Below are 23,519 nucleotides of genomic sequence, written 5' to 3'. Positions count from 1 at the left end.
CATGTAAGTGCAACAGTGTGCTGTTTAGCTGCAATTGCCAGAATACGCTTCAGCAACATGGAAAGCTGATTTCGCTCAAAAACAAATCCACTTGGCAAATAATGACTGAGGAAAATGTATTGCAATTGTGTTCGTTCGTTCAAAATTAGCCTACACTCCTACATCACACTGTTTGTAATCACTTGGACATGTCTTGCACAAATAGCACCACAAATGGTTCACTTACTATTTTAGTGTTTCTCTGTGGTTTTGAAATACACCTTGGAATTTCATATCACTTTTTTTCCTGCAAGCTCCATCGCAATAATATATTTATACCCAAAAAGGGTGGAAAACTGCCGGATGGCTGCTCCTGGAGGCGCATTCTCTGCAGCGCTTAGGCGGTCACAAGACTTCAACATCGGTGAACAAACACATCGCAACGCTGACAGGTCAGCTTGAACTTACAGGCCACGGATTCTTCTCGTTTCTGCTTCCAACATCCAACAAGTGGGTACATTTGGAAAACTTTACACCACAGCGCTACGGTCTTTTAAACTTTTTTTTTTTAACTGTAGTATCGGTGAGGCTTATTTTGTATGCAAAATAATTTCTCTGTCGGGAAAGAGTTATTTTAACTTGAAGTTAAATAGTCCTGTTAAACTACAACTTGTGATGTTTGGTGCGTAAAGGAGGGGCGCATGCCAAAGTGAGCGAATGCCACTGGAAGAATTTGCACCAAAGATGTCAACATTGCTTTACCACCCACTCGAAATCGATTGTATTATCTTCAAGAAGGTGGCTCCTCGTATAAATAGGGTCGCATTATTTGAAGAAAGACGGTGGTGAGCACAATCTGCTAGCTGTTCTCTCTCTCTCTCTCTTTCTCTCTCTCTCTCTCTCCTCTCGGGACCGCAGACAACGCCTGGAAGAATTTGCTGAAGACATCTCTGTCCACTTTCCAGGACATAAGCATATTTAAATCCTAAACTAGTAAGTATAAAGTTAATATAACTTTATTGTTGTACCCGTAAATTAAACTGGAGATATTACAGCTGCTGCGTAAAGTGGATGCACCACACTATTTCCTGCGATTGATTCAGCTTTTAGAGCGTATTCTTACAGGGAATGCCTTTTGTCATTTTGTCAATGTGAAAAATCTCAGATTGTAAATTCTGCGAATACATCTGCTGATTAAGCCTGGTGCAAAGTGTATGGCCATCTTTTTGTCTGTCAGAATCTCCAAAAAAATACTGGAATGATTCTAAAGAAACTCTGAGTAACAAGCCATGTTTGCTTCTTCTTTTTTCAGACAGTGAAGTCATGCAGGTGGAGAGGAAATGGCACATACTCTTGTCTATCTTCTTTCTGCTCATCACCTCAGGCCAGTGCATGGACAGCAAGGACATGAAGCAGAAAGAAAGAAGGACCCTGTTGGATCTTATCTTACAGGTTATCAGAGACAGCCAGCACCGGGACAAAGGCGTCTCCAGGCGCTGTAGCAGTGGACTCCTCACTTCAGCCCAAGACATGAAGTTCTCCTCCCGGGAAAAGCCTTACTATGTTCCTAGGCTGGATAACAGTAGACTCATAGGTAAGCTGATAACATTTATTTTTAGGTCCTAATCATGAAAGCATAATCCCCATTTCTCCGGTTGAGACAGCTGTCATCTGTCTGGTATGAGCCGTACACCTTATTAATGAGCCTTTTTTAGTTTGGCTGTATTGAACAAAGCCTGTGCATGTTAATTCAAGTTATATAGAATAGAACGTTGGGATGTCTGTTCATGTACACTTAAAAGGCATGACAAAGTGTCCAGATAGTTCTGTCCTCAGATGTCCACCTAATTTAAAGTGACTCTTTCATGCAGAGGTGGGCTTTTTCTGTGTAGGAAAAAAGGAGTTCTTTACTTTTATAAAATGTTATTTTCTAGACACCTTTTCCCAAGGTGTCAGCCATACAGTTTCTCTCCTTCATTCAAACTGTAAATGGCTGATGAACACAGATGTGGAAAGGTACTATGAGTGCATGTAGGAGGAGCGTCATGCCACATTTTTTGAATGATTCATTCAGTATGATTCATTGTGAAATCTAAAACATGAATGATGGTTTAAAAACACACAAAGACATCTCATTCAAATTATACATCATACAAGATTAGCTGTGGTGTGTTTGATTGATGTAATTTGAAGCTAACACTCTTTTACGCTATGTTTGTGGAGTGATGAAGATAGGTAGACTTGCACTTCATTCATCTGAAATGTAAAGCTGTCCAGGTCACATTGCTGAGAAGAGAATCATAATCTTACCTGAGCAACTCAGCCTTCAATATTTTCCTCCCCTAAAAAATATTTGTTGACAATTTTCCTATAGTGCAAATGGATGTTGAGCATCATCAAATAAGTAAAAATGTGCTTTATTCACTTAAACAAAAGCATTATGTCACGACTAGGATTCATTTATGAATGAACGCTAATCTTGCACAACATTTCTTCAACTATTTCAGATCCAAGAAAGAAGTTTTTCCCAACACAGACTGTATTTAACAAAATATCCAGAAAATGTTTTCAGTGTGAGAAACTTAGAGTGTCCCTCTAGGCCTTTATAGTTAACTTAGTGCCATGAGAGCGAAATGTGTTGTTTATCTACAAAGTCAAATTGTACTCTTTGACTTCACTATCAATTAGATGATGTTTTGGAGACATTACCCAGGCCTTGCAAAGCTCAAAGTCTGGGCCCAGGCTTATGGAATTGGAAAAGTACCTTTCTCAGACCAATGGTTGGGTGGAATTTATCTTCAGAGGATATTAAAAGCAGCATATTAGCAACTGGTGCGTGGGACACTATACCAAAGATCATGGTCACGCAAGGATACACTTTTGGAACCCAATGATGAGGGAGGATAAACATCTGTAGGCTTGCTAATGTATGTTTGAGCCTCAAACATCTCTGCATGCTTCTGAAATACCACGGCGAAATACCACGGCGGTGTCACCAGAGGACATGACACAGGGGGATAGATTTGTTTACAGCTGGTTTTATCAGTAAAATTTTATTTTTCATATGTGTGGCACAATTATTAAGCTCAACATCGACAGATGTGGACTTTTGTATTTTTTTATTTGTTGACATGCATTTATTAAAGCACAGGGAAATACAGTACACAGGCTTTGAGCTGCCAAACCACATCAGATGACTTTGTGTAATCCAGCCTGCCATTGAACTCTTTACATCTGGGTCTTGGTTTAAAGACAGAGTTGGCTCTAATACATCAGAAACCATTTTAGAACTGTAAAATTTGTGTAACTATTAACAAGCATGAATGGGCTGGTTTGTTTAAGTATTAAACTGGCAGTCATCCTCCTCCTATAGTTACAGCGTTACAACCTGCTCCTGGGTCGGGGGGCTAATGTGATAGGAGCCCAGTAACTCCTAGCATGGACTTATTCTGATGAGCATTAAGCTCAAATACAATAATCTCTTTAGCCTGTTAGCATGGCTAATATGTTATCAGACACCTACATGGATGAGTAGAGGGGTGTGAGTATGAAATACCTACAATGACACCACCAGATCTCTCAGAGAATAACATACACATGTAGAGATTTATCACAGAAATACTGCATAAAATGCTCCGTTAACAAACTCAATTCATGGTTAACAATGTCCATTTGTAATGTTTTAGTTAGAATTTTAGTTAAATAGCAGGCATGGGTGCAAGAATCAGAGATCAGTCAGGATATGTGTCATAGAGAACTGCTTTTTTTTTTTTTTTTCACCGAAACTTGTGATAGTAAGACCTAAAAACGACTGTTGACTGGCAGGCTAACAATGTTGTTCTTTTTCAGAAATTTTTCCTAGAGATGTAAACATGAAAGACAAATTCATTCAGCATTTCACAGGTAAGAAAATGCCATGAGTGCAAAACTTTTCTGTGGACTATTATACCTAGAATATGTCTTTTAGAGGATGGTTGGCTGTTAATTATTAGTCTTTCCCTCTTTTAAGTCGGCATACAGTATGTGTAAGGCCTAGAGAGCTTTGTGAACATGGGCACTGCTCTGGGTCAGGGTAGGGTTGCTGGCTTAGCTGTAGGGCCAGGCTTCAGGGAAATTGCTCATGGTCTGAAGGCGACAGAATTAAGTTGAAGGCTGTGCGGGGTTAAGCTGATTATTTGTCTCAGGACCTTTGACTGGACTTCATTATGGGTGTGAAAATCTGCAAGTTTAAATGTTGGTTAAAAAAACCTCGGAGGTGATTATTATTACTGACATGGTTCTCTGTTAAGTCCTGTTGAACCCCGACTCTGTAACCATGTGCTGTTCACTTTCACTTTGTAATGTTGTTTTCTGTTGATAACTCGTAAATTCGCAAGGGCTTTAGGCATTTCTGGAAGCAAAATGGCAAGAAGGAAGATAATTAAGCAAAATAAATCTGTTCCAGCTTGCCTGATTCGACCTTTTTCCATTAAGCAGGACCAGTCAAGTTCTCATCGGAGTGCAGAACTCACTTTCATAGACTTTATCACAACACGAGGGATTGTTCGAGACCAGCATGTATGTATGCCATTTTATTCCTCCATGTTGCTCTTTTCATCCTTTGCTCAAAGCTTGTTGTGCCATAAATATCCCAAGTATTAATGTGTCCCAGACCCTTCAAATCTGTGTTTCAGCTTCTTGCTGTGAGGGATTTCAATAACCATGAGAAAACATTTCCTGGAGTGTCAACAGGTTTTGATATTTCAATTAACAGAATTCTGTTGTTTGCTTTCTATCATCTGTTTCTTCTTTTTGATTTAAGGTGGGCGGGGCTTACCAGAAGGGTTAATATCACATACTTCTGCATTTCTAGAAGGGTTTAACATAATTTGAACAAGATCTATTGAAAAACTCTTGGTTGTTAATCCAATCTGAACAAAATTCAGCCACACAGAAGAACTGAAAAGTTGTTTGATAAGCTAGATAGTTTTTGTCTTCCAACTTTAACTTTGTTCACAGAAAGAAAGCAACAAATTCTTGAAAGTTGAAATCATGAAGATCTCCTATGATTCGTACAGTTTTATGGCAATAAGCATTAGTTGTGTTTTTATGGATTTGCACTTTTAATGTTCACTATGATAGACATCATTCTTTTCTGGGTATGTTCAGACATAATATCAGTTGTGTGGAGAATCATTTTAATTCAAATCACTTTTCTGCAGTTTCCCTGTATACTAAATTGATCATCATCACACTAACGGACCTGTCTAGCCTTACCGGACAACCTTTGGCCGCTGCAAATCCAAAGAATCAGCGTATAAGGATTATTCAGCACTGAATGGTGTAGTGCAGTGGTGTAGTGCAGGGTATACGCAGGTATATGGAATATACCCACTTATATTTCAGTCACCATAGAGTATACCCACTTCTAAATCTCCTCTGATTAACACCATTGATTTATCGGCAATATTCAGTATGTTGCAATTTTTGTTCCTCGGATGGTGAAGGGATGACCCTCCCTACTCTTTCTCTATTGGCGAGTACGCACTGACTTAATATGCAAGAGGAGTCATGTCACTGTTTACAACAGAGGCCGTTTTTACTCTGCTAGAAGGGCCACTTAAAAATAAATAATTGGGGGTACAAATTAAAAGTATACCCACTTCTTTAGGCACCACTACATCACTGCTCAAAGGTGGTCAGCTGACTGCTTCCGCCTCCTTTCTCTTCTCGACTAACCACTGAAACAATAAACACTATAAAACACAACAATTATAATACCTATAATACTGCCAATGCAAGAACGTATATAGTGAGACAAAGGATAAATCACTGTCATGAGAACTTATTCATGAGAACATAAAAACTTAACAGACATTTATTTAACAATCAATCTTCAGTACTATGCCTTTAAGGTACATTGCCATTAGGGAAAGTATTTTAATTTTGGATTATTGTACTTTACTAAAATGTGTAAGGTTTTGTCAATTTGGCACCTGACCCTCTAAAGGAGAGATGTGTCAAACCCTGAAAAGGTTGGATTTTTCTTTGAGGTCATATAAACAATACCAAATGATGGTGTCCCTTTATCAGATTTTTGACTTTATCCAGTACTTCATATTTTAGATAATAAAAAAAAAAGAAATTACATTTGTTCAGCAGAATACCCCTCTGGTAAGTTCACATTTGGAAATTAGAGAGATGACGCAAAGGGGGCATCAGAGAGTGATTCCAGACGATGTTCCCCCTGTTGCAGATGAATATCTGTTTAGCTTGACTTGCCTGTGTTGTGGACAGAGTCTGTTTGTGCTGCTTTTTACAGCTGTGATGCAGTCACAAGTGAGCATTAAGTCAGACTAAAAGCGATGAATTATTATTATCCTATAAATAGTAGGAAGTTTAGCTTGAACCGGACAGGGACGCATGGAGGACAGAAACAGAAGGCAGACAGCTAACAATCAGACTGGACCTATCGTTTCTATTGGGTTGGGGTGACATAGAGCGTATTATTGAGAGCAACACTTATGGTTCATCTTTCATGTTCATTTTACTGATGGTGATATTATAGCAAACCTGACTACTTGTGAACTCCACATGCAGAGCTGATCTGTTACAGGAGCAGTGCAGCTTTATACACTCAGTCAGGAGATAGCTTATTGTGACTCCTGTGACGTCAGTTCTGTGAATTATGTCCTTTTTAATGGTCTGAACATTTCTTTGTATCTTACCTTGATGGATTCAAGTTCTTTTAAACACATATTGTGGTTAAAAGCTTTACAGTAAATCCACATTATTTTAGATAATAATTTCAAAAATACCTAAACTGTATTACATTTTGTTGCAAAAATGTGTAACTTGTTTCTATTGTTTTTCCAATGTTTATTGATCCAACTATGTAAAGAGGTCATTTTTATTTCTGGGTTTTAAATGGCAGGTTATAACATATTCATGTACTCTTTTTTTCAGATTACAAAAGATGTGCAAGATTGCTAACACGGTTAGCAATGAGTCCTCTCTGCATGCAATCATAGAAAATGCATGTAAGTAAAAGTATTTTTTTTAACTTTTTTTGCGTGTTGGTCAGTCCATAAACAATTACACCGGCTCCTTCTGAATGCCCGCTAGCTGGAAAAGTTGATCAAGAGATTGGAATAGATCATTTTCATTCACACAATAGATTATTTGGATTCTCTAATGATGTCGTTTTAGCTTGAAGGGATACATATTCTTGGTTGCTTGTGGTCCTATCGGCTGTTTTGAAACTGGATAAAACTGAAGCTCATATAATCAGAAACATACCTGTTGTGCATCTGTTCAACATTTGTACATTCAAAGAACATTGTGCTTCTTAGTGTTGGACATGTTGAAATATTTAACTGTCAGAGGGACAGTCTTTAATCTTAATTTCATCTTTTATTTGAGTTTGGTGTGGGTTGGCTGAAGCACACAAATCTATTTAAGCACGATCAGGACATTTTTCAAACAACATATTGTGAAGAAATGTGGGTGATAAATGCGTGCTGTGTTCATAAATTCTAGTAAAAAGGTTTCTTGACATCTTACTTCAAAAACATCAAAGAAGAAAAACTGCAAGCTCCAAAGATTGATGTCCAAGCAGATTATTTGCTTTTTTGTTGTTCTTCTTTTTCTACAGGAAAAGAAGCCAAACTCTCATTGTTGTTTTTTACAGTATAATTCGTTGAAGTCATCAGTATTTGCCAACGCATCAGCATTTCAGCAACATTTTATTTGCCTCAAGACCTTCAGTGAACACTTGTTTGACATGACTACATTTGTGGCTACATTGATAAAACCAGATTTGCTTGAGCTCTTGAAACGGACTTTATAAAACGTCTTTAACCTAAGATCAGTGTGGTCTGTAGATGACCTTCACTAGGTTCTGGGATGACTGACACACATATTCAGGGCAAGACAAAATAGTATTTTTTACTAAATTGAATAATCCTAAATGTACACTTTGAGGACAGAAGAATAGATGCAGATCATTTGAGAGTTAATAATGATGAAATACTTTTACACTCTGAGCCCAGCTGTTTCAGTGATTGTGAGAATGTTAACTTGATTGTCATCACCTTGAAGTTAATGACTATCATTACACGAGTTGAGTAGTGAGGGATGCAACCCATCTGCTTATTTTGGTTTTGAATGAGAACTTTAAGCAAAGAAAAAAGGAAGGAAGAATAGAAACAAATGCTGTATTTGTGAGCATCCCTGCTTGGAATAATTTATTTGGTAGATTGTAACTTTTAAGGGGCGCTACATATATGTCTATGGTCTATATATGTCTATTTTTGGTTCAGTGTTGTATAATCACTTAAATACTGCTGATCCCATTCTGAGGATCCTTTCCTGCAGGGAAAAAATGCCTATGAAAACAGATTGCCCAGTAACACAAATTAAACATCTCTGTTACTGTTTCTGCAAATGTAACCATGGCAATTATCTAGGGCTGTGCTGGTGTAAAATGTTTGGAAAAGGTGAAAGATTCATATTTTCCCAGAGCCAAAACTGGAGTCTTTTTAAAAAAAAAATGAAATGTGCTATGTGTGTGCTAAATGTGTGTGTCTAAAGTCGACATAACAACTCAAAACCCCAAAGTTGTTCAGCTCATAGTGATGTAAAACAGAGAAAACTGGTGAGGAGTGTTGTTCTGTTGATTGATTTAGTGATTTTTCTTTGTCTTATGTCATCTCTTGGTGTGATTCAGGGATCTGTCAATGTTTGGCTAGACATAAAGGTGCAAATCCTATCACATTCTTTGGATAGTCATGTAAAAAAAAAAGATGCAACAGATGTCCTAGAATTCAGTTTGTATACTAATGTTAAAATTGCAAATGACACATGGATAAATAATCATTTGTGAAACATTTTTACTGTCTGTTTACCAGATATTAAGGCCAATTTCTTCTCAACAGGATATAAATGTACAATTTATTGCATTAGGAAATTATTTTAGCAAGAAACTACTTAAAATCCTAAGCTAACCCCTAACACACTTTACCTTAACATAGCCATTCTCAAGACAAAGGCTGACTGAGACTACCGTCAGTCCTTTAAAATTGAACATAGTCATAGCCATCCCCTTTGTTAAAGTGATTTTCAGTGACAGCAGGTCTGATGCATTCACTGCCATCCAATCCTACATGTGCTTGCTTTGAACCCAGTTAGGTCTGTGCGGTGAGTGATTGCTGCAAGAAAGTTCATCCACACAAGTGGACATTTCAGTTCATTTGAGTTTTTTTCGTGGTATAGGACTTCTGCTGATGATCAAATTGAAGCCACTGACACATTCTCAGGTATTCAGTTTCTCAAGTGAATCGGATAATAAGATCCTGTCTGCACAGTTCTGAGAAATATGCCAAATGTATATCACAACCGGAGAGCTTTTTAAGGGTTATTAAGTGATTCATTATTTATGATCTTTTTAGAATGAGCTAAGAAGTAACACAAGTGAACACCTGTAATAGCAGGGCAGTAATGACCCACTTTAGAAGCTGATAACACTACTTCCTCACAGAGGCTGAGATGTCAAGATGTGTCTTTGCCAATACTGCTCAGAATTTTTTTTTCCCCTTAAAATGATGCTTGTAAAAGCCTGCAGAAACTGGACATATTTATCTCTAATAAGATGATTTTTTTCTTTCCTAATTTCATTTCAGGACCCAAAACATTGGAAGAGGGATCAATGCGTTGCCAAGGAAGTGCCTTCAAATCCACAGCAGTCATATGAACATTGTTGCGTTTATAGTCTTTCTATTTTTGTTGTCATTCCTCGAAATGCCAATAGACGTTGTTGGTTTTTTTTATGAATGGGTTTTCTTTTTGTTTCAGTGTACCATATATACCATATATTTGTTTGTTGTTGAACAAACATTAACTTAATATTAAAAACACCTATTTATTGAAAAGGTATGTAAATAATAATTGGTTATTAAAGTTATTTCTGATGGAGAGAACGTTTTTTTATTATTGTTATTATTATTATTTTTCTCCTATTTGAATTCCCCTCCCACTGTTGGTCTGAATGATTTGTCACTTTTCGTCGTTGTCTGCATTCGATTTAATTTGGCACTTGAGTGATTGCTGACAATGAGAACATATGGAATGACTACAGTGGTGATGATTCACTGCAGTACTGAACAATAAAGAATATTGAAGCACACTATATTTTGGTATTATTGAAGATGAGAGGAAATATAAAGAAGATTCAGGGTTGGATTAGCCCTGCACAGGCTGACAGTGTCATGGCTGTGACTGCATGAGGAGCTCAGGGGAGTTGACTGTTTTTATTGTTGACAGTGTGCGGTTGAGTCCTGACACATTTGTCCTCTCCACAGCGTCATGAAAAACTGTAAAACAACACTGAACATACTGGATTTCATCATGAACATCCCTTTGGAATTCTCTCATTCTTCTTTTTCTGGCTTTTTTCAGCACCTTGCTCGAGTCCCTGCTCCTCTGAACACCCCATTACCTTGAAATCAGTGCAAGTTTTTTGGCAGATTTTTTGTGTTTGCGTCTCTTGCAATCACACACTCAATCACAGCTGTCAGATATCTTGGACTCAACAGGATGTTGAGCAACTCAAACTCAACTGGACTAAATATACTTCAGAAAAGATAAAATAAGCTTAGTGAAGTCCTTAAAGGAAGGGTTGGTAATTTTCAAAAACAAGCATGATTTTGAAAGGAGCATTCCCTCAGTGCTCTGTCTACACCCACCCCCTCCCCTCTGTGCTCCCTCAAATGCCACGCCCCTCACTTACTGTACATGCACAAGCGCAATTGGTCCAGAAGCGGAACTCAGCTCATGCTTTGGGTAGAGAATGAGCAGGGAGACGGGGAGGCGTGATTGGTTCATCAAACTGGTAAAAACTGGTAAAGTTTTTACACGCTTACAACTGCTACAGATGATGGATTTTCTTTGTTCCCTTTTCAGAGCACATGAATTATAAATGTCTGTTAGGACCTAAAGACAATTTCAACCAAAATCTTAAAAAAAGTGTATCTAGAGAAAATTACCGACCCTACCTTTAAGTCATCAAATATGCAAGGCTGTTTTTTTCTCTAGAGATTAAATTGTGAGGCTATATTTCAATTTAACTGAATGATCCTCATTTTATGTATCCTTGAAATAAGTTGTTTTGCCTTTACGAAGGCTTTGCAAATTGCTGTAACAATTTTTTTTTTTACAAATGTCATGCGCAGTTAAGGAGGCAAACTTGTTCTTGACCAGTATAATCCAATTAAAGTAGTGTGCCTGGTATTACAGCCCTTGAGCTACAGCCAAGTCTTATGGTAAACTGGCAGAAATCTGACACACTGTGAACATAGTGTGATGTCAAACTTGACTTCTTTTAGCGCCAAATAAAAAAGTGTTTATTTTCTCACATATGATCCTGCTTGTTTGCCTTCAATGCTCAGTTTATGGAAAACAGTAAACACTGCTATGGGAATATTAAGAAATTAAGACAAGAAAAGCTGAAACTTCCACAGAGATAAAGGCATGTGAGCAGCATCAAGATTAAACTTTTCCCGATCTTTGTGATTTCTGCTGGGGGTTTGAATTAGCTACCCTTACAGTAACACGGTGCTGTAAATTCCTAACAAAACAAACAGGATCCAATGTTCTCCTTCCTGTCATGTTGTATCATCTTGTACTGAGATATGCGCCTGGGGAGGAGTTACAGTGATTGTCTGCTGTTTTTATTCCAGTAGTCAAATAAATATTGAGCCAGGCATACATAGGGATGCTGATAGACAAGGTTCTGAAGAAAACAAACTCTGAGCTAAAGATTACAACAGCTCAGTTCTCACGCCAGCATGTCTCTCTATAGACTCATCAGGAACAGTTTGTCACATTGGATCATGCATTAGTCAACAAAGTTAGGCTTGTTGTGGGATCATTAAAAAGTCATACACAGAAATGTGGCAGTTAAAAAGGTTGTGAATAAAAACTGCACTGAAAGAAAATCACAGGAGCGTGACTGTGATCTTGTGAGAATCACCATTTTTCCAAATGAAATATTCTGAATGGCCATAAAATTGATCCTCGCCTTTCTTTCATAAACCACAGCTTCCTCACAAACATGAGTCCAAAAAGAAAATAATGCTACCAAAAAATTTGCATAATCAAGCTTTTACTCTCTGGGATTTTGTATCATGATTACTTCAGACAATTAATGGAAAAGAGTGATGTTTTCTGCCCCAACTATAAAAGGATTAGGCTGCTAAAAATAAAGCTTGCACCTTGTGCGGATGCACTGGGGATTCCTTACCCTCCGGGTGGGCAGGGCAGGAACACCGGATCCTCATCTGAGGTGGATATCACTTATCTGGAGACAAACAGCACAGATTAGGAGAGGAGACAGAAGATACACTAGGGACAGAATGTGGGAGGGCTCTAACACAATTACACACAAGCACCAAATCCCTCCTCCGATACCTCTGAGAAATGCTACTGCGATAAATAGTAAATAGAGACCAAAGCCGGGCCAAGTCCTTCCTGTCAGGCAAGCACCCCGCAGCAGAGAAATGAAACACCCCAATGTTTGTTAGACACCTCCAATGCACTGTCATGAAAAACATACTGGCTTTTTTCTTCCACTTTCCTTCAAGATCAGCCATGATATGGCTCATCGGTAAAACCAGTCTAGCTACAAACTTAAGACATTTTTAGAAAATCCAAATTCTGAGTTGATATCAGCGCACCAATTAGTGTGCCCCATTTCCTGTCTTTGATCGAATAAAATCATTTTTATTTGATTAGCCTTTGGCACTGACCAAAATGATCCAAGCCCCAACTATTCAGGGAAAATCATGAATAGCATATAACCTATAAAACCTAAACATGGCTCCTATGACGTATATCAAACTCCCCCCCATCGGCTGCAAAAAATTTGTTGCAAAAGTGAACACTTTAATCCAATTTCTTAGACCCCAAGGCCTCGTGCAAGCAAACCACCTTATTTATAGTGACTGCAGTAGTCTTGAAAATGGTTGTAGATGGCTCATTGATTCACTCCATGTCTCATGATTAATTCATGGCTCTTCCTATGTCTTTGGTGGAATACGTAAATCCCTACATGAGTCACCAATAATATACATTCAGATAACATAGCCCTGATTAGGATTTCGACGGTTGTAAGATGAAATCATTCTCATCATCATCAAGAGCTCCTTTTTGGCACTACCAAGGCACCAAAATGCAAATACACGAGATGACTGACTTTGACAGATTTAATAACAAAGCATGTCTTCTGTTCCATTGTGTATTACGGTACAAGAGGTTTGAATATGTGTTTACCCTCATGTTGCACTTCCAGGATTTTAAATGGACTCGGGTTGATGTTGAATACGACAAGTTTACTGGGAAATGAGTTGCTGCAGCTCTGTCTCTGTGCCAGCTGTGTGTCTTTGATCCCATGTGCTCGAGGTGTTGGCAGAGGTCTCCTTGCCACCCCCTCTGCATGTCCCACACTGTGTGTTCTCTGACGCCATGTCAAATACCAAACGCATTGATTTACTGCAAGGCATCTGTCAGCTCGATCACTTTTTGCCCCTAACCAGACATGTGACATACTTCAGATTTAATTCAGCATTAGCTTTGATAATAATAATGAATTACATATTCTAATGTATATGAGTTTAAAAGGTAAGACTTCAATGGACAGATAACTGATTTGCTTTGACACGAGCAGCTTCTTCACCTTAAACAAACTGCAACGCCGTCCTCATCTGTAATACCAGATTCATGAGAAATTGCTTTTTTAAAGCTGCATACTTTACTTTGAGTTAAAGTCACAGACTGCTCTACTGTACATGGCTTTCAAAAATTGCAAATTCATCATGGTGATAAGCAATATTCACTCTGATGCATAGACCATGATGCATTTGATTAATCAAATCTCCGTTCATACATCAGAACTATAATTAAGGTGATAAAACAAAGTAGAGAACAATACAACATATACACTCATTGGAGGGGGGGCACACTTCAATAATAAAATACTCAAGACATGATGTGAAGGTAACACTTAGCTAAGACATGTTTAAAGTTTAATATTATATTCATTTCTAATGAGAAGAGAAATTAAAATAATTTAGAGTAAAATATGGATAAAAGGCCACTGTGGTTGTAAATGCATCTTGCACCAAATGATGCACATAAAATGATTCTTGTCAATCGTTGCTCCTTTCCATTAAGCCATGTGAGAGGTCAGAGAATCGGTTCCGTGTCATTCCAATTCACAAATGCATCTTTCCACCTGAAATAAATAAATAAAAGAAAGTTTAAAACAACTCAGCCAGGTACATACCTCATGGTTTCTAACAACCCTAATAAGCTGTCTTTTAATATGCAACTTTTAATTTTGAAGCCCACATTTTTGTTTCTTGTTAGTATCTCTGCAGACATAATGGTGCATGTGCATGTACTGTATGTCTGCACAGTTGAAATGCAAAAACATCCGTACCTTGTTCGAATACAGAGCTCCATTGGAGGAATGAGGTCAGTGTCGACAGTTTGAGAGCTTGGAACCCAATTACCGACAGCTAAAAACACAAACAGATGATTAACACATAAAGATTAAGCTTAACGGAAAAATAAAAATGTCTAAACTCAAACCATAAATCCACATGACGGGACACAGATCATACTCATCACTATGAATACAGATCGCATCATAATGACAGAAATGACAACATAATGTAGATTTTTCTAATTGGTCTTTGACTGTAATGAAGGGTTGATCTGTAATGATCAAATCATAAAAAAATGGATGTGTTTACTGAGAAAGAGGGATACGTGATGCTACATACAAACAGTAAGGCGGATCTCCTCGTGTTGATTGGCCAGGCCATCATAATAGTAGAGGTCAAACTCCAGGCCTTTGTCCTGGTAGGTCAACAGCTCCCTCTGGAGGCCAAACAGCACACTGAAGTGACTTTCACTGCACACCACCCAGATGGGGTAAAGGGGAGTCTTGAGGTAAGCTCCCACCTTAGACAGAAGTAGAACACAGAGGGTTAAAGAAGTAAAGAAGTTGCAAACACAACCCCTTCAGCGTAACCGAGAGCAGCCTCCATCAGCATTATTTGATTTATCAAGTGTTGAAATGCGTTTAACACATTTTTTTTAAGATGATATTTTTGGTGTCTTTTACCTTTATTGGATAGTTTAGAGTGTTCTCAGATTTTATTCTAAGCCGAGAACAAATGACAGATAAAAAAACGTTGGTGGGGGGGGGGGGGGGTGCTGGTAGCCTAGTGGTAAGTCCACACGTCCCATGTACAGAGGTTAAAGTCCTCCAAGCAGGCGGCCTCGAGTTTAATCTATCTGTGGCTCCTCTCCCGCATGTCATTCTACCACTCTCTGTCTCTCCCTGATTTCCAACTCTATTCACTGTCCTACCTCTAAATAAAGGCATAAAAAGCCAAAACATATATCTTTAAAAAAAAAAACTTTGGTAAACATCAGAATCTTCTTTAAAAATTGCGTTAATGGGTTTTAAAAAGGAATGTCTTTTTAAAGAACAGTAGGTGACTGAGGTGTACTTGACACCACCCTGTTTCTCGACACACTACTTCAGGGACCAATAGGATGCAGCTAAGCTAAGCTAAGCACAAGTTCATTTGATCTTGCACCTTTTTTTTTTATTACATCTGAATAAAAATGGGATCACTGAATAATATGACCCTGCAACACATGAACAATGGGCGGAGACAGTGTACACCTTTATCATCAGAACCCCAAATGTTCAGAAAATGTATAAGATTTAATTTAAAAAAAGGGAAAATGTCAGAAAGTAAACTTGTTAGGGATGACAATGAGAACTAATGAGTTTAAAACCTGATTCTACTGTGATCAGATTTTTTTTTTTCTGAGCACAACATGCACATCTACTGAACCAAGAGCTAGAATCTAGGCTCCATATGGGGGGGGGGCATGTAGAGATTGACTTAGTAGACATTGTTTATGGAAAACAATTTACCAAGATCTGAGGGAAATACATGTAACTAATTGAAACAGTAAGTTCTAACAGTTTGAGTTCTTACTGCTATAAAACAAATCAAAATTGCAAAACCTGCACTATTGGTTAAAACAACATCAGAGCAATTGTCAATCTAATTTAAAATCATGCCAAAAAAATGTTTACGTCAAACTGTTTGGAAAAGAGTCAAAAAGCAGAGAAAGCCTCCAGGAAATGACAAATGTACAATTTATTATCCTAAAAAGCATTAGAAATAGGAAACCTTGACCAGACACGACGATGACCTAGGACGACACAATAATAAAGAAGGAAAGGACGTCAGAAGTGTTACTCATACAGGCCAATGTGGTTCTGCATTAGCAGCAGTGTTAACCAATACATTCAAAGTTGTTGTTATGACGGATACAATCGACGCAGGTCTGTGTGTTTTTTTTCCAGAAAGACACCATTAGACGAAACAATAAATGTAATGGTTTATATGCTTAAAAGCAAAATGTGGAGCTCCTGTTTTTGACATTTGATACGATAAGGCAAGACATTTAGATTACGGATTCAAGTAAATTACAGTAATTTGATTTCCAAAGCAAAAAAAATAAAGATAAACTGTCTAAAGGATTCATAGTACATAGAGGAACCAGGCAAGCTTGATGCTGTCTCTCTCTCACACTGATTTAAAATATACACTGAAGTAGAAGCGGAAACAATAGGAATAAAAAAGAAGCCTGGAAAAAATCTTTGCATTGAGGGTACCCCTCCCTCATCCCCCTCATCTCCAAGCTATTCCATCCTTATTTTTTGTTTATGGCTTTTTGTTTGACTGAGTTACTGTCTCTCTACCCTAACTTGTAGAAAAAGTTGTCCAAATGTGTCCAAAACACTTTGAAGTCAACATTTTTTGGAGAGATGATTGAGGAAACAGTTCAATAAAATGTTCAAACTGAGAATTTAACGCACCAACTGAGCAAATGTTAGTCAACAGCTGCAGCTCTCTCAATTCAAATGAGCATAATTGGTTATGGGGAATATACGTCTACATTGCCAAAGCAGAATTTAACATAAAACTCAAAATGAAGTACAACAGAAGAATAACAAAAAATAATATATAAAAAAAAAAAACAGAATCTATCTCTCTCACTCTCAAGAACAAATCGATGACGTCATTTTCATCAGATTGTGAAGCCCCTTGGGGCGCCGTTTAGATTTAGGGAGATATGAATAAAATCGGATCAGTCTGACACAACTTTATCAAGTTTTGTTTTTCTTGCTCTGCTGCACGGCAATTAGTCTGTAAGTTCATTAAGAGAAACCAAAAGAGAAATAAAGTCTTAGTTTGAGGTCACACGCTTTGCTGATGGAGATGATTTTAAAGAACACAATTGAGTAATGACGGCAGATACTGCTTTAAACATAATAAACCTGAAGGAAATCCTTGAGCCAGGTTGTTACAACACAACAGTGCAAAGGAGATTTACCAAAACATGTATATCAATAGGACAGTTCAAATGTCCTAATGATTTACATGCGTCCGTTTCTTCACTACAGCCGTTCCATTGATGAACCTCCTTTGTTGTGATACAGTGTAGCTCCTTGCTGCTTTTCAATATGAATTGAAAACAGAAATATGATAATTTAAATTACAGAGTAAGATAAGTAAGCAAAATAAATGAGTATGGATGCTTCACGCCAATTTTCAAACCTGCGTCTGAAATAATCACCACTGTTTCAAGCTGAGAATCACAGATGAGGATAAAATCTAGACACAATATCCCCCTTTCTTCACGAGATATGATGATGAATAATGGTGTTTCCCCAGAGCGTTATCATGTCACAGTGAAGTCGACCGTATTGGTAAAAAATGTCACCATCTTATAATTTTTTCAAGTAAATACTTTTGTGGGACATCTGCAAATAAGTGTACTACATCCTAACTCATGGGGGGGGGGGCTATTTTGTGAAGTCACAGTGACCTTGACTTTTGACTACCAAATGTAACATCTGAGATGTAGCTGAATTCCCTCCTACCATTAACTGAACCTTTAAAATAATGGTATGGGTGTACTCTTTGACTACAGCAAGAGCCTGTTACTCCCCATTTATTTCACTCCTCCTTTGTGAACTACTTTAAAGAAACCTGCTCAGAATGTATTTGGCTAACAGCATTAAAGAACGACATCTTTCTATTAATTACAGTGAAAAATACTCACTGAGGTATTTTGTTTGCACTTGTTTATGACCATCATCTGATCGATCAGCAGCACAGACCAGACAGTGCGCGCGCATTGACACTCACCTTTAAGATGTTATAATGTTCAAACAAGGACAGCAGGCCGACATCACAGTGGTCTTTGATCCCCTTGAGTAGAGTCATGTTGCCGTTACCAGAGTCCAACTCCATGTCATTGTCAAAGACATTAGAAACGGCTCTGCCGCAGAGCAACAGGTTGACCAGCTCCTGGGGACCACAAATACAAAACGAGAAATCTTAGTATCCAGAATGAATGCAGAAATGCTTACAACAGTGACAGCAAGTACTGTTGAGATGTTCTTGCCTTCAAGATGGAATAAATCTTAAGCTTACTTTTTCTTGGACTAATATTTTTTGTTGTTGATTGGAAAGGTGAGTGTTCACTTATAGAGCTGACACTGGCTTAGTGGCAGCCCTTCATAAACACTACCTCAAACACTGACTTGAACACAAGTGGACTTAACCAATGCTATCCAGGCCAGTTTCTCTACCTTGATTATTTCTCCTGAGTTATGATACTGGCCAGAAACACATAATAAGACAAAGTGCTCTGAACCATGTTATTCCCCAGTCTCCTCTGTCATATCAAACCTGTGTGCAGTAGCCATGGGCCCCGATGAGTGTAGTGGTGGGCACGTCCATATCCTCCGTTACTCTGATGAAATAACAAAGAGGAGGAAGTGTTCTATCGTTTAGCTTACAGTGGTCACTGGTCACTATATTGAATGTTTGCTTAGTTACAGAATTCAAAGAGGCAGCACATACTTTTCAATAGATCGAGTTAGAACAGCAGAAATGGTCAGCAGCAGGCATCCTAACTGCCCAGTCTCAAACTGTAGAAAACACAGATTAGAGTAAAAAGGTTTACTAAAGTGTTTCCATCTGACAGGCAACCTAAGGCTGAGGACGTGCGATCCAGATTCTTACCTGCTCGATATGCTGCTCCAGGAGCAACTGCAGGTCCTTAGAGTTATCGACCGTGAAACAGGTTATCTAAAAGAAAAGATGTACACACACACACACACACACAAGTATCAAAGCACACATAGTAACAAGACTAAAAGTTTTTAGTAGAGTACATTTCTGATCTGATGGTATCCACAATGCTATACCTGATTTATTCCCCTATTTATATTATTCTTTAACTATAACAAAGATGCTTTGCAGATATGGATACATATCTCCTGCAATAACAATTAAGATATGGTATAATAGAAAATGAACACATCAAAAATGGCTACCTAAAATACTGAAAATATTTAAAAGAATCTCCCAATCCATATGTAGCTTAATACAACTGTATTGCATTAAGTGGATTTGTGCTTTATCACTAAACTTTCAGCAGGTGTGTGCACAGTTGTTATGTATGTTTGAATATGTTTGAATATGTTATGTTTGAATTGCCCCCCCGGGGACAAATAAAGTTTTTGGAATTGAACTGAATTGTATACCTTCTCAAGCACCCCTTCAGATTTGTATTGTCCACATGGAGTAAAATGGTTTCTTCCAGAATTTCTATTTTAAAACATGAAATAAAAAAAATTGCAGTTGTTAAAATCAATGCACCACCCAAACAGCAAATTTAACAGACATGCTGATACTTGTATGTAGATGATTAAGTGGAGAAAGGTTTGAATTACATCGCAAGTTTGGCTTGTTTTTCCTCACCGGCCCTCCACAGGATTTCGGCCACAGCTGAAACGAGACACTTTCTTCTGGTAGTGTTGGACGGTCTTAACTTCCTGAGAACAAAGTGGCATTTGAGAGAAAAGCAGGTCAGCCAGAATAATAATACAGTTCATATACAGCAAGCCTTTATGTGAATTAATGCCTGTAAAAAGCAACTTGTGGGTAAACAGATGTTGATAACCTACTGAAGATCTGCATCACTGCGTTTGATGTTTTCAAATAGCAGTTTCTTTAAAACAAAAGCTTGGACAGATGCCAGAACACCACATGGGCCACCCTAGAAAATAAATACACAGATTAAATAATCGTACAAATTACTAAGGCATGTGACATCCATTCCACTGGCTTCATGAATTTCAGCAGGATGACACAGTTAAGACAACCTTTTTCTGCACAATTCCATATCTCAGGTCATGCGTTTCTGAGAATGTGAAACCCTGATTCCTCCACTCAACATTGAAACAATTTCGGCTGGATCCAAGAAGAACCACTTTTAATTCCTGGGGGGGAAAAGCAGAAGAAAAAAAAAGAGAAGGAAAAAAGGGGGGTAACATTAAAGCAACCAGAGGAACTCTCCCCCGCATTTCTCAAGTAACAACCACATGAACTACAAACCATTGCAGTGTGCTGATCCATGGGGCAGGAGGAGGAGCTGTGCTCTGTGATGGCTCTTTGAAAGGACACTTTGGAGAGCTCTTGTGTATTGTCATCATCATCAACGTCATCTGGAATGATATACACAAACCATCAGCTTTACAAACACAAGACAACAAATAAAAAACACCAATAGTTTACCTCTTTTCTTTTTGCACAGCACTTACCTAAAACCATCTCAGGCACATCCAAATTAGCCACGGTTGTCCTGGGTAGAGACTTGACTCTAAGAGAGACATGTGTTAAACATAGCTTGGTAGGAGATCACTTCAGCGGTGATACATTTTAGAGACATTTTCTGCAAGCATCTTAAAGTGATTTACCTTCTAGCCATCTGTATTTCTTCCCCCAATTTTTCAAAGCTGTGTTCCCTCTGCAAACTCTCTGGCATACTTGGAAACTCTTGTTGCCCGAATACAGAGTCAGCTGGGCTGATTTCAGAGAGGCCCCCCTCTAAGCCTTTTTTATATAAGCCTTTCCCAGCAGCTCGATTTCTAAGATGATCGCTTTCTTCTCCTTTTCTCAGGATCAGCTTCGGCACTTCTTGCCCTCGATTCTTCCTTTTGTTGTTTAATTCCTTAAAAGAAAACAACAGTGTTTGAACAGGGATGATTACCACGAGTCATATAATTCAATTCTTCTATCCAAGAAGTACATCAAAAATGTAGCACCTGTGATGTGCTAGCTACTGGTCCAGCCATCATACCACGTCTGATTCGATTATTTCTGCTCCTCTGGGTGCTCTCGGCAGTGGAAGTCCTTTTTTCTGGCTCTCTTTTCATCATGCCCTCATTGTCCTGGGCGGAGGACAACAGTGGCTGGATTTGTTTGTCATCTGACTCGTAAGCCTGGAAACCCGTTGGAGAAGGACTTGACAGTACATCTGTCTCGGACAAAGAGGATGGATATATATCTTTTTGATCAGACCTGTGAGGGAGATAAGTCTTGATCAAATTAAGTAAGAAAGAAGTAAGAAGTAAGAAATTCCTACACAAAATGATGCATCAAGAAACTTCATTTACGAAACACCTTGATTAGATATGATGGCTTCACATCCTTACTTTGAGTCAGTCATCCCTGCTGGTGTCGCTGTCGTAGAATCATCAATCAAACAGACAGATTGAGGAGAGTGCAAGGGGTCACTTTCATTGCCGGTCCTTTTGTCATTCTTATGGCCATTGATGTGATACTTTACAATTATCTCCAATAATGTTTTCAAGGGGAAGCTCTGAACCTGCAATGACAGAGATATCTGCTTAGGTTACATACTTTTTTTAAACACTTCTCACCAACCAACCTCCTGATGTAGGTTTACCTTGTTCTTTCTATAGAGACCCTCCAAGTTGAGAATCTGCCTTAAGAGGGATCTGTTGTTGATGCTGGCCTCTGTTCGTGGATGCTCCTCGTCCATACAGGCAATGGTCCGCTTGAGTCCCTGCACAACAACACAGTGTCATGCACTGTTTACACATACCTGTCACACCCTGAGTCCAGGAGCCGTGATTTAACCACATTTCGACTCACCTTTCGATTCAGATATTCCCGCACAAGCGACGAAGAAACCTCCTCAATTGAAACGGCCATGAATACGGTGACGTGTGGCCTTCTCTACGTCAAGAAGTAGCTCAGTTCACGTTAGCCCAGTTTGGCGAACCATAACAAGGACGTGTGACCAAACAAGAGACAACTGTGCCCTAGTTTAGTTAGTTGTTCGGAGACCGTCCAGGTGTGTTGAAGAAAGGGATGTTGTTCAGCGTTCCCATGGCGATGATAGAAGCTCCTCTCTAGTACGGTAGTTGCGTGTTCTTCTTCTTCTCCTTCTTTGCTTAGGCAGAAAACGCATCACCGGCGTATTGCTGCCCTCTACTGTCCATTGTTAGTATTTATCATAGTTATTTATCATATTCTTAAATGTTCTTGTACTACGACGGAGGATTAGGGCCACGTTCATTTTAATTGTTTTTTAATTGTTTTTTTAATTTCGAGATTAAACTTGTTAATTTACGAGAATAATCTCGTAAATTAACGAGTTCGAGACCAGCCTGCGCAAAATGATGTAGATTAAGTAGAACTGAAAGTAGGCTATGTTCCTCTGCAGACAACTTCCTCCATGTCAGTGTGGTTGTTTCTTCGGAAAAGCCACAGTTTCTTTCAGTATCTTTTCAGGGTGCTGATATTTTATGACAATGTGAAGATGATGATGATGTGCCAGAAGCATGTGTAGTTTCATATCTGCATAAGTAAAACCCCAACACAACTATTTGTGTCTGTTATCGGTCTGCCTTGTTAAAGTGTCTCATGTGCAGAGACAGTTTGTGTCCTGTTCATCATTTTACAGATAAACAAGGTCTTGCAAGTTGAAGTGAAAACTTCTCTTGAACTGTTTTTACCGACAACACAAGGAAGCAGCCTATTTCCTTATTAGTGAAACCTTTAGGACAAGATGCTGCATGTTTGTCATTTGAGAACAGGATGCTGCAGCTCTTCTGATATAGAGTAAAATAACCACTTTATTCTTTAATTCTTTAAAGACTTGTAAGAGTTCTACTTTCATCATTTTCGCGCAGGCTGGTCTCGAACTCCTTAATTTACGAGTTTATTCCATTCTCGTAAAATTACGACTTTAATCTCGAAATTTATTTGTTTTTTGTTTTTTTTAACGTGGCCCTAATCCTCCGTCGTATTATACAGACCAGTGATGTGCAGATGTTCCCACCGTTTCTTCATCTTATTCCAGTTATCCAGATTTAACAAATGGCACAAAGTGAGCACACAATGCCCCAGTCTCAGCCTGGTTTTAATGACTGAATCTTTGCCATTGCAATAAAAAAAAAAAACTTTTTTGTCTTTCCAAATAAGACCTCCCTTTTCTTTCGTTTTCCCATCTGTTTCGCCACCTTTATTTTACTGACTTCTTTATGATCTATTCTTTCATAATTCCTTTAATAACTAAAGCAAAGA

The 23,519-nt window shown here is 38.4% G+C and overlaps 2 protein-coding genes across 3 annotated transcripts; one reads left to right on the top strand and one right to left on the bottom strand.

Annotated features, from left to right (window-relative positions):
* The first annotated feature begins 108 nt into the window (after positions 1-108).
* On the top strand, positions 109-10,139 carry alkal1 (ALK and LTK ligand 1). Of its 2 annotated transcripts, none has more exons than XM_065956345.1 (6): positions 109-972; positions 1,292-1,573; positions 3,829-3,882; positions 4,456-4,536; positions 6,925-6,998; positions 9,639-10,139. In XM_065956345.1, exons 2-5 carry the CDS (start codon positions 1,303-1,305, stop codon positions 6,987-6,989), a joined length of 471 nt encoding a protein of 156 aa, XP_065812417.1. In that variant the 5' UTR covers positions 109-972; positions 1,292-1,302; the 3' UTR covers positions 6,990-6,998; positions 9,639-10,139. The 2 variants fall into 2 exon arrangements, with proteins under 2 accessions (XP_065812417.1, XP_065812416.1); XM_065956344.1 differs by having other exon boundaries at positions 4,453-4,536.
* Positions 10,140-13,203: 3,064 nt separating this feature from the next.
* Positions 13,204-22,391, bottom strand: mindy4 (MINDY lysine 48 deubiquitinase 4). The gene is made up of 18 exons (XM_020638919.3): positions 22,083-22,391; positions 21,874-21,993; positions 21,620-21,792; positions 21,230-21,485; positions 20,882-21,135; positions 20,726-20,784; positions 20,520-20,629; positions 20,288-20,404; positions 20,090-20,181; positions 19,856-19,957; positions 19,667-19,730; positions 19,143-19,208; positions 18,981-19,048; positions 18,807-18,870; positions 18,261-18,422; positions 14,799-14,979; positions 14,453-14,531; positions 13,204-14,245 (listed from the first exon to the last, which is right to left on the bottom strand). Exons 1-18 carry the CDS (start codon positions 22,140-22,142, stop codon positions 14,197-14,199), a joined length of 2,076 nt encoding a protein of 691 aa, XP_020494575.2. The 5' UTR covers positions 22,143-22,391; the 3' UTR covers positions 13,204-14,196.
* Positions 22,392-23,519: the final 1,128 nt, after the last annotated feature.

Source organism: Labrus bergylta, chromosome 6 (genome assembly GCF_963930695.1).
Source record: "Labrus bergylta chromosome 6, fLabBer1.1, whole genome shotgun sequence".
Taxonomy (NCBI): Eukaryota; Metazoa; Chordata; class Actinopteri; order Labriformes; family Labridae; genus Labrus; species Labrus bergylta.
Note: the sequence above shows the minus strand (reverse complement) of the source record. Positions and strands in the feature narration are given on the sequence as shown.

What these genes read in the sequence shown, in the direction of transcription:
- mindy4 (XM_020638919.3), bottom strand. Translation starts at nt 22,142, where the DNA reads ATGGCCGTTTCAATTGAGGAGGTTTCTTCGTCGCTTGTGCGGGAATAT. An exon ending in GTCTCTATAGAAAGAACAAG is followed by an intron (nt 21,793 to 21,873) that starts GTAAACCTACAT and finishes CTGTCATTGCAG; the next exon opens with GTTCAGAGCTTCCCCTTGAA. An exon ending in GCAGGGATGACTGACTCAAA is followed by an intron (nt 21,486 to 21,619) that starts GTAAGGATGTGA and finishes TCTCCCTCACAG; the next exon opens with GTCTGATCAAAAAGATATAT.
- alkal1 (XM_065956344.1), top strand. Translation starts at nt 1,303, where the DNA reads ATGCAGGTGGAGAGGAAATGGCACATACTCTTGTCTATCTTCTTTCTG. An exon ending in ATTCATTCAGCATTTCACAG is followed by an intron (nt 3,883 to 4,452) that starts GTAAGAAAATGC and finishes TTTTCCATTAAG; the next exon opens with CAGGACCAGTCAAGTTCTCA. An exon ending in GGATTGTTCGAGACCAGCAT is followed by an intron (nt 4,537 to 6,924) that starts GTATGTATGCCA and finishes TCTTTTTTTCAG; the next exon opens with ATTACAAAAGATGTGCAAGA.